Here is a 10,902-nt window from a genome sequence, read left to right as displayed (position 1 = left end):
CTTTTCCGCTCTCTTCAAGCTGATCATAATCCAGTGCCATCCCATAGGGGCCAGGCACATGCAACCATGGACACATGACAGATCTGCACACACATGGTAACTAAGGGCTACTGGTGGTTTCCAGGGTTGGTGGCATGACTGAAGTCAATGGCCCTCCTTGCCCTTTGCCAGACTTTCCCTGGATCCCAGAATAGGAAGCCCCTTACTCTTCTGGCCTCCTACATACACCTCATTTTTTTTCCTTCATCTGGCCATCTCCGTGGAGGGTTGTGTCTTTATCTGTCCCCATGAACGAGTGGTGGGTTCCTAAACAGGCTCACTATCCCAGGGCTCCCCCAAAGCACCTGGGACACAGTAGGTGCTCAGTAAATTTGTACTGAATGAAAAGGTGAGGAAGGAATGCAGATGTCCCTTTCGCTGATTCCGGTCTTGCCTTAATAACGGCCGATACCATGCATTGCATTGCGGGTGTGTTTTCTACCTTATATAAGCTTTCCTGCTCCTTCTCTCTTCTGGGTCTCCCTCCATCTTTTCCCCTTGCTTTCCCCAGTCTGGGTCTCTGCCTAGGGTTTCTGGGTGGGAAGAAGTGATGCTCCCACTCCAAACATACCAAACAATGGCAGCTTGAACCAAATCCTTTGTAGCTCTGAACCTAGAGAATGTTCAGAAAGTTTGAAAGATTTGTGCACCTTGGGTCCCCCTTTACATGAGTGACATCATACCAAACAGCCTTACAGTCCAAAGGAAGGAAAATACTGTGCCCTGGACATATGGGACTGGCTCAGGAATACACAGAGCCTGTCACTTGGGAAGTGGGACTGGAAAAGACACGGCAGGGTGTGTGGCAGAGAGCTGGATACTGGGGTGGTGGGACAAAGGGGAACCAGCTCAGCTTGAAGGGCCTCACCCAGAAGAGCCCTGCAGTAGAAGTCCACTGCCAAACTCCTCTGAGATGGGGTGGATAGAATCGATTTTTATTAACCCTTACCATCCCTCTGAATGAGGAGATATTGGCGTTGATTGGGCCATCATCAACTCTCCCATGGCCTAGAACACACTCCTGTCACTTCCTTTGGGACTGCCTCTGCTCAGCTCCAGTCATGTGGTGCTGGAATAAACTGTCAATCATGTTGGGCAGGGCCTCGTGGCCAAGTAAAGTCAATCATAGTGCCCCATGCACCTGCCAGGATTGTTTGTCCAGGGCTGGACACATGACCTGAGTTGAATGATTCAGAGCTGTCCCTGGTACTCTGATGTTTTCTGAGCTTCTTTACTTACACTTGAGACACCTTGGGAATATACATGTAGAAGCCTGAGGGAGGAAAGCTGTCAGGCTAGGAGAATAAAAGATGAGAGAAGGGAAAGAGTGAGGGAGAGTAAACATGAGCTCAAGGCTTCTGATTTCTTGGGTCCAGTGTTTGGACTTGCTCTCGTGCCTGCATCCCAGATCCCCAGGATCCTTCCAGTTAGGCTCCTCTTTTCCTTGAAGATAGTTGTTGTTTGGCTCCCTCACACCTGTGGTTCAGAAGAGGTTCTAGATCCTGCCCGATTATGATGCACTTCCTTGAGTCAAACAGAGGCACCAATTCTCATTAACACCATTGGGAATGGAATCTTTTATTCTACTGAGAATAAGGCTTTGCAGAGCACCAAGCACAGTTCACTACCATCTCTGGGTGGGAGTGCCCTATGTCTGAGTGAGTGTGCTTGGAGTAGGCCTGACTGACTCCTGAAGCAGCCCCAGCATTTACACTGCAGGAGCCAGGCCAATCCTGTTGTTTCCCCGATCATAAACTGAGAAATACAGCCTCAGGAAGACGTCACCCAGGATCCAGGTCTCCGTCTGTCTCCAAATCTGTGTTCTCCCACCAAAAGTGCTGAAACATATACCTTGAGGACTCTGGGGGAGACAGAAATATATCCCAGTGAGCCTGATCTCTTATCTGTCACTCCCTTCAGTCTCCAGGGCCAGTGGCTTCTCGGTTTCATTTCTCTCCTTTAGCAAGAACCAAATGGCTCTCTCAGCAGCTGTGGAAGTGTGGTGCCCATTCAAAAAGAGGAATAGCTGAGACATGTGGTTGCCCTCAGGGAAGGGTGTGGCAGAGGAAAGATAGGAGTTTGGGATTAGCAGCTGCAAACTACTAAATGGAGGGTGGATAAACAACAAGGTCCTACAGGGAGCTATATGTAATATCCCATGACAAACCATAGTGGAAAAGAGTAGGAAAAAGAATACATCCATATATACACACATGTATACACATAATATATATGTGTGTGTGTGTATATATATATATATATATATATATATATATACATACATATAAACAAAACTGAGTCAATTTGCTGTACAGAAGAAATTAACACAACATTGTACATCAAGTATACCTCTGACACATGCTCACTCTTTTCTCTGCAGGCAATGCCTTTTCTTCTCCCACTCCCCCAGATACTGCTCTTTAGCACTGAGCTCAGCTTCTCTAGGAAGCATCCTTCAACCCAGGTTGTGCTGGGTGAATTACCCTGGTGTTCCTGTTGTTTGAAGCCCTCATCACTCCTAATCTGGCCCCAGCACTCCCTGACCCAGCCTCTGGCAGTGCCATTTGCATGGAGTCCAGTGTAGATTTGCATCATCCCAAGGAGGCCTCCTCATGCCGCCATGAGTCTCGGGGTTGCCTGTTATTGAAATCCTTGTCTTCCTCAAAGCCTTCTTTGAACTCATCAGCCTCCTCTGAACTCCCACTGGGAGCTAACCTTAAACCTCAACCCTGTGCTGGGGCTGTGCAGTCACTGTGAACCCTTTCCTCACATGAGCATCCAACCTCCCAGAGCAGGAACCTGGTCTCAGCAAGGCAAAGTGTGGTCTAGGGGAACCATGGAATTGATCATCCAACCAGGACAAGTTTGAGATTGGAAGGGAGTCTGTTAATCATTATGGTGGGAAAACACACTGAGACTGTCCCCAACAAGCCCACTTGTCACTTGGCCTGTTTCAGGGATTGAGAAAGCTGACTCTCCATTTTCATCCATCTTAGGGCTTTGGTGGAACGGAAGCTCTTTGAAGGTAGTGACCCTAAATGTCCCCCTCTCCTTGTGCCTCACACCATGATGGCACAGGGTGGTGTCTCCATTTATTTCAAGATGATGGATGTCCCAGAATGTTCTTATCATCATGGTGTTGACTTTGTGGGCGGCCCTGGCCCAGCCTCAGGGGCTCAGCAGCATCTGCAAGGGTGTGGCTTGGCCTGAAGAAGGCCACCTCCTCCCAGAAGCAGCCCAAGGGTTCCTGCAATGCCCAGGTTTGAGAACCATCCTCCTGGGTTGACCGCTTACCTTCCAGATGTAGGCTTCAGCAGGCACTGGGTAGTCATTGCCATTGATGGTGAAGATGATACTAGGCAGTTGCCTGATGATGCTACATGGAACCATATACTGTTAGAGAAAGAGAAGAGTGGTTGACCAGGTGATCCCTGGTATGTGGAGAGCATCAGAGTGACCCTGTGCCATGTTCCTTCACCTCTAGACCAATAAGCCTGGCCCTGATGAGCTTCTGGATGGTGTTGACCAGTTCCATTGGTCCAAGCAGCATTGAACCTCCGGTATCCAAAATGCCCTGGCAGCCGTTGAAACAACCAACAGTTCTCCCATTCATGGTGATGCTGTGAAATAGTGGGAAAAATTGGGCACCAGGATCACTCTGAAGTCTCCCCCACAACTGACCCTCTCTATGCCTGTCTCCACAAATGCCTTTCAGCACATTTCCTCACTCTGTTTTCCTATGCTCTGGTCACATTATCTTCTTTGATTTCTTTTGAGTTCATGAGTGCACCAGGCACTTTTGTGCCTCAGGGCCTTGACATGTTCTGGTAGCGCTTCCTAGAGGACACCCATCCCATTTATCTACCTAATTTCTTCTCATCGTCCATGTTTTACCTTAAATGTTGCTCTTCCAGGGAAGTCTTCCAAGGAAGTCAGACTAGATCAGGCTCCTGTCTTGGTCACTCTGTGTGCATCTTCCTCATGTGTAGCAAGTACCAAAGTGGTAATTCATTATGTATGCAAAACAGTTCTTGTACATCTGCCTCACTAGATGTAAGGGCAAGTTGTATCCTCAGCACATCCCTCATGTGCCCCTCACACATTGAATGTACAATGTAAATTTGTTGAGTGAATGGATGAATGAATAAGTGAGTAACTGTGTAGGTGAAGAAATGTATGAGGAATAACCAGAGTCCTTTGCATTGTGTCTGACAAATAATAGGTCAATGCACATAGTGAAGATAGATGTTCTGTGGGGCAGCAGATGCTCAGGGTGTTGAGAAGTTGAAATCAGGCTGCCCTGGGAGAGGTTGTTTTCCAGCTCAGCCCTCACACTCAGGTCAGACTCTGAGGCATGCAGCCAGGTGATGCCCACATAGCCCAGGTGTCATCTAAAGGACCCATAAGCTTCTGTCTAAGGGTATCACACAGAATCCCATTAGTTATTGCCCCTAGTTCTCAGGCCATTCCTGCATCCCAGCTTCCTGATTCTCTCTGTCGCAGCCTCTGCCCTACTGTGCCCAGAATGGGGGTTTCGATGTCATGGGTAGTGGGAGTGTTTCTTTGTATGAGATGCTTTCATGTCTCAAGAGTGCAGCCAACCCCTCTCCACTGCTGGTAAGCTTCTCCCTAAGGAGAAGCGCTACCATTTTGTCCAGGACTTTCCCTGTTTTTAACCTAGCAATTTTTGTACTAAGAATTCCTTGGGGGCCGGGTAGCTCTGGATAGTTTGTTATCTTATCACAACCCTGTTCAGGCTGGTGAAATTCTCCCTGATCCTGTTTTCACCACAGTTTAAGGTCCTCAAACCATGCCCTCTGCCTCACAGCACAGTGGGTGCAGCCCTCCCTGGGCTGCACACAGCCCTCAGGACCCTGTTCAGGACCCTCATCAGGGCCCTGGTCAGGAGGCCTGGGGGGATTCTGAGCCCATGGGTAGTGAGGGTATCTGTGTGTCTGCCTGTCTGTTTGTGTATCTGTGTGTGTGTGTGTGTGTGTGTGTGTGCGCCTGTGTGTCTCTCTCAGTGTCTGTGTGTGTTTGTGTATCTGTGTTCCTGCGCATGTTTATATATGTGCCAATGTGTGTGTTTACATGTGAATCTTTGTGTGTGTTTGTGGGTGGAGCGTATGAGTCTATGTGTGACTGTGTGTCTGTATGTTCATTTGTGTGTTTCTGCATGTGTCCATGTGCACGTGTGTGAGCATCACTTGGGGTGGCCTCAGAGGGAGAGACTTACCGGTTCATGGTTATCTGCCAGAAATGTGTCCGGGACACTGGTATCCACTTGAGCTCTCCTTTGTGGTAACTGTGGTCCACCCCACCAAACATCATCACACTGCCATTCTCCTTCCCACTGAGGAAAGGAGGAAGAGGAAGGGCTCATTTTATGAGAATAACACCACTGACGGTCAGAGGGCTGTGCTTATCCACATATCAGTGGCACTACTATGATCTCCATTTTACACTTGAGGAAATTAAGGCACAGAGGGATTGATAACCAGACCAAGGTTGATCACCGACTAATGAGTGGCACAGAAGAGGTCTGAGGCTGGGCAGCTTGGCTAGGATCTGACCATTCATCCTTCTGAAGAGGGCCGGGGCCCCTCCAGTAACCACCATGCTCCAAGATACCCTAAGAGGACACTGTGCTGGAGGGGTCTGGTTTCTGCTGTGTGTAGTCTGTCATTTTTCAGAGAAGCTGAGGCCTGAAAGCACTAAGGCCTGGGTTCAGAATAACTCAGGGTTGGCTTCACAGGCCTGTGACCTGTAACATCCATGGGGACCCACACTCAGCATGGGCCCCCTGGTCTGCTATTGCTGTCTTAAAATTCTGAGTATGTTTTGAACAGGAGGTCCCATATTTTCATTTTGCACTGGCTCCTGCCAGTTGTGTAGCTAGTCCTGGGCTCCAGTAAAACATTAATGAGGAAGTAAACACTCCCACCATCCCTCCCCTTCCTTCTATATCAAATCCATCAGCAGATTCTGTTAATGTATTCTCCAACCTGTATGCTGACACCTTCCATTGCTCTCCCTCTTCCCTCATCCCCCCTGGACTACATTGCTGCTCTTGAGCCCATGAGCATGGTAATGTTCCAATAAATGTTTATTTGTAGAAACCAAAGGCAGGGCCAGGTGTCACCCTGTGGCCATAGTTATGTTGCGCTAGCCTGTCTCTGAGGAAACTTCTTTATCAGGTGGTGTAAAACTTTTTATGAAACTGAAAGCATCTTACAACCAATTTAAGGAAAGGTCTTGTCCAGTTCAGACTTACTTGCTCAAGTAGAAGGCAAAGACAGGTTGAGAAATCATGCCTTGTGTCTTCAGATTGTCGAACACGGGGATGATCCCTGCCTGTGAGAGGCTGGGGAAGCCTAGGCCCAGGACGCCATCAAAAACGCAATTTGTGAACCCAATCAGTTTCTGGCTCAGACCAAGTGCCTGGCCCAGGTCAATGAATTTCCCGATCTGTGGGAGAGGAGAGTTTTGCCACTTAAAGTTTTCGGAAAGGGGACTGGGAATGGGATGGTGCGGTGACCCATTAGCACCTCAGAGTAGACCTGAGGCCTGCCTCTTCCCTGGCTGTACCTCAGAAAGTTAGATCAAGCTGGGACAGGCTTTCAGGTCACATTTGTGCAGGGCTGTGGATTTTAACCATCCCCTGCTGCTCCTACACACACCATGTGAAGTGAGTCAAACTGGCCTCATGTCATCTGTAAAGTTGGGGAAACTGAAACTCAGGACAGGGCTTAATGATTCCCACTTGAGGGTAAAATGAGGAGAGAGCAGGGTAGTCTTCTCTTTGGCATCACTATTATCAGATGACACAAATATACAGAATTCAGTGCAAAGCATTGGCGTTTTTGCAGCTGCCCAGGAAGACAGAAGCCCATTATACAATGTCGCTGCCAGTTTTCTTATGAATATTCTGCCTGGGAGACATGCCTGCATGTGTGTGTGTGTGTGTGTGTGTGTGTGTGTAGAGGGGGAGAGAGAGAGAGAGAGAGATAAAGAGTACTCAGTCCCCTTGGGGGAGGCAGGCCATAGATTTTATTGGTCTCTCAAAGGCCCCCTAGAGTTAGAAGACATTTATCACATTCTTCTGACATTGGTGGTCCCCTGCTTTCCCTTCCAGATGCCTGAATCCCTCAGCAATCTCAACAGACCTAAGAACATTTTATCCTCTCTGCAAATATCTCACACATGCATGAAACCTGACTGGGCACCCCAGCTCCACCAAATGCATGACCTTGGCAAGGCCCTTGCTCTCCACACATCAGTACCATCTTCTGTATAAGGAAGCTAATCATAGTACTTTCTGTGTGGGTTTGTTTCAGGAGTAAACACATTATAACCAGGAAAGTGCCCAGCATATTCTGAGAATAGAAAAGTGGGTGCTTTTTCCCCTCTCTACCTGCTCCCAGCGAAATGAACCTTGAGATGATCATTGGCAAAGGAGCTGCCAATCCACAGCCAAAGCTACTCTCTGTGTTAGCCATTCTGGGAGTTTTTATGTAAGCATTGGCATTGTTTGCCCGGGAGCAAGTGATGTGGGGTCTGGGGACAGCCATTAGGGTACTGTGAAATGGCAGGCCCCTCCCAGTTGGTACTGCATCTGTTTCATAAGCAGTGCTCACTCCCAGGGCCAGACCTGACTCTACTTCGGGCTTCCACTTACCCGAATGGTGTCATAGACAAGGAATCCATCAATCCCTCCAGAAGTGTATTTCAAGTTAAAGGGCCGGCCTGAGAGCCGGCAAGTGGTGGACAAGTGAGGGTTGAAGAGCTTGTGTTTACCTGCAGACACAAGTGATGAGTGTCCCTCAGGTGCCAAGGATGGAGAAGTGAGTGGGAGGGGAAGTATATGACCAGTTGTGGGTGGGTACTCACGGCAGGCGGCACTGTAACAATGGGTGGAGTGCACCCAAAAGTCAGAGGAGCCGGTGTGAAAGACAACACTGAACTCCTGAGGGGGTGTTCCAATGGTGATGTTTCCGAGGTAGGCCACCTAAGGATCAAGGAAGTGTGGTTTGGGCAGGCCTGGCTGCCTTGGCCAGACTTGATTCCCTAAGCGCTGCCCACCCTGAAGTCTCCCATATCTCTTGAAATCATTTTGAAACCAACCCATCTCACATATTCTGCTCAGACTGGTGCCTTCATTTGACTATTTTTTTTTCCCATGTGCAGCCTTAGTTCACTGACCAGGTATCCAGCTCAAGTCAGGGCAGCATTAGAGCAGAGTCTTAACCACTAAACCTCCAAGGAAGTCCCAGTGCCTCCATTTGAGAAGCTCTCCAGTCTTACTTTCAGTGTTTCCTTCTCCAGGTGGTGTCCCTAGGTCACCCTAGGAGACTTCCCCTAAACTCAGACCATGTCCCTTATACCAGGCAGTTGGTCCCTTTTCGGACAGGTATTTACTCTTTGCCTATCACTCAGGCTGGCCTATTCATTCTTGAAGGAGACATGAGACATTAAAAAAAAATAAAATAATCAGAGTGTTACATTTTCATGATATCACAGACCATAGGGCTCAGTAACTTTGTCCTGGTGTCCTTCTTGGATCTGGAGAGGATGACCTTCCTTGGCCTGGGGCTTCAAACTTGATGTGCAGTTGGCTTTTTCTTTTGACTAGACATGGCTCACCTTTCACCTGTGACTCTTCAGGTCACTTAGTTCAGAAAGAACAATCTCCCCCAAACTAATGACTTATTGTTGGCACATAAATGGATATTTACCTGCCCCCTTGTCATTGCTGGGCACAGTCACCACAGACAAAGAGTTAAGGATGAGAGTGTCTTTTCCTCTGGAAATGCGGTCCCTGTTCCCCAGTGTTCCTGCTGTCTGCAGGAGCCTCAGCCCCAACATCAAGCCTGCTACCTCCAGGTGAACCCCAGTGCTAGGGCAGAGCCCCAGGGGGCGCTGCGGAGCACCATCCTCCCCCCACACTCACATCCAGGTGGTTCTTCAGGGGGTGAAGGGTAGTATTTCTGTCATCAGCAACATTCTGGGCCCTGTTGTCAGTGTTGTCATCCAGGAAATTTGTCAGCAGGTTTTTCTCTCTGAACGTTTCTCGCATGGTCTTCACCTTCGTTAGAGGGATACTTTCATGTAGCATTGTGAAAAGGAAACAAAGAAGGGGCAACAATCAGCTGTCCTTGTTATTGTATGACTGTCTTACCTTAAATTGTAACGGTGCTGTGCATTTTCTGGGAATTTTTATGTGTCATGTTCTTATCAGGACGCCATGCAAAGACCAGGGCGAAAACCTTGATTTGAATACAATTTCTGTTGTGTAATCTTGAGTAAGTCATATGACCATCTGGAGTCTCCGTTTTGCCATCAGTCAAAAGGTGGGATACAATAACCCGCATCCCCGTTATACACTGTTGTGGGTATTAAGTGAGATGATGGATATAATGCACCTGATGTGTAGGAAGACTTGCCAATGACACCCTTTGCCATTGCTATTGCCATCCCACTGTATCTTTTGCAGAGAAGCTCTGGGATGCAATTAGAATGGGCATCAATATCTTCTTTTTACAGGTGAGAATTTGAAATGCAGGAAGTTTGTGACTTGGCTGTGGTCACACTGTTTGTTGGAGGTAAAAGAGCCTAGAAGTAGCCTCAGTGTTCTTTCTCCTGTGCTCAAGCAGAAGAAAGGGGTGAGAGAGGAAGCTGGGAGATGGGGTTAAATTAGGAAAGTAAGAGGCTGGGGAAGCAGGGAAGAGTCAAAATAGAAAGAAAAAAAACTCTGAGAGCTCTGTATGCACAGAGACAGCCAAAGAGATGGAGAGAGAAAGGGAGTCACAGAGATGAAGAGATAGACACATTCACACAGAAATGCAGAGAGAGCAGAGAGGAGACAAGAAGCAAATACAGGAGAAATGCTCTTCCATAGGGCCACACTTACAGTTGCAGATGCTGTGCATTGAACATTTCCAAGGAGTGCCATTTTCACATAGGCCATGCTGTGACTGGCTCCCCCCAGAGCTGTGCAACCCTGAATGCTGATCTCAAGCATCTTGGGCCCCACAGTGCCCCTGGCAAGATACTCATCAATAAGTGTGAGTTGTACTTGAAGAGTGTCAGGCAAGGGCTTCCCTGGTGGCACACTAGTAAAGAATCCTCCTGCCAATGGTGGGAACACAAGTTCAATCTCTGAGCCAGGAAGAACCCACATGTCAGGGAACAAGTATGTCGATGTGCCACAAAAACAGAGCCTGCACTATAGAGCAGGTGAGACACATCTACTGAGCCCAGGAACACAATTACTGAAGCCTGTGCACCTACAGCCCCTGCTCTACAAGAAGAGAAGCCAACACAAAGAGATATGTCTGCATTGCAATGATGAATAGCCCCTGCTCGCCACAACTAGAGAAATCCTGTGCTAAGCACAAAGACCCAGTACCGCTTAAGGTAAATAAATACAGTTAAAAAGAGAGAGAGAGAGAGAGAGAGAGAGATTGGCAGGGAATGATTACATTCCCTTCTAAACATTTGGGGTTGAAGAATAAGGGGACAAGAAAAGCACCAGAGAGATGATTCCACTTACAGTCTCTGTACTTACATGACTAGGCAGTCTGAGAGGGCCACCAGGCTGAGGATCCCAAACCACTTCATGTTACTTTCCCAACTGCAATTACACAGGAAAGAGCATGCAGTGGTGGCCAAGAACTTCTAGTTATACATGCTCTGACCTGCCCTAATTGTCCCCTTTAGGCCACTAATGGATATGATAAGAAATATGAACCTCTCGATAAAATCTTTACCTCCATTTGTGTCCTTGGGGAGTGGACTTCGAACATTCTCAGAATACAGAGATTTCTACTGTAATATTTTGTGTGGGGCTTGGCTGCAAAGCCA

General features: G+C 48.0%; 1 protein-coding gene across 1 annotated transcript; it reads right to left on the bottom strand.

Moving 5' to 3' along the window:
• Window positions 1–1,747: 1,747 nt before the first annotated feature.
• On the bottom strand, window positions 1,748–10,659 carry LOC130849321 (pregnancy-associated glycoprotein 2-like). The gene is made up of 9 exons (XM_057728124.1): window positions 10,607–10,659; window positions 8,990–9,140; window positions 7,930–8,047; window positions 7,718–7,836; window positions 6,314–6,507; window positions 5,276–5,392; window positions 3,518–3,659; window positions 3,334–3,432; window positions 1,748–1,900 (listed from the first exon to the last, which is right to left on the bottom strand). Exons 1-9 carry the CDS (start codon window positions 10,657–10,659, stop codon window positions 1,748–1,750), a joined length of 1,146 nt encoding a protein of 381 aa, XP_057584107.1.
• Between the last annotated feature and the right edge of the window lie 243 nt (window positions 10,660–10,902).

The sequence above is a fragment of the Hippopotamus amphibius genome, chromosome 3 (genome assembly GCF_030028045.1).
Source record: "Hippopotamus amphibius kiboko isolate mHipAmp2 chromosome 3, mHipAmp2.hap2, whole genome shotgun sequence".
NCBI lineage: Eukaryota > Metazoa > Chordata > Mammalia > Artiodactyla > Hippopotamidae > Hippopotamus > Hippopotamus amphibius.
The sequence above is the reverse complement of the archived record's forward strand: the minus strand, read 5'-3'. Positions and strand labels throughout refer to the sequence as shown.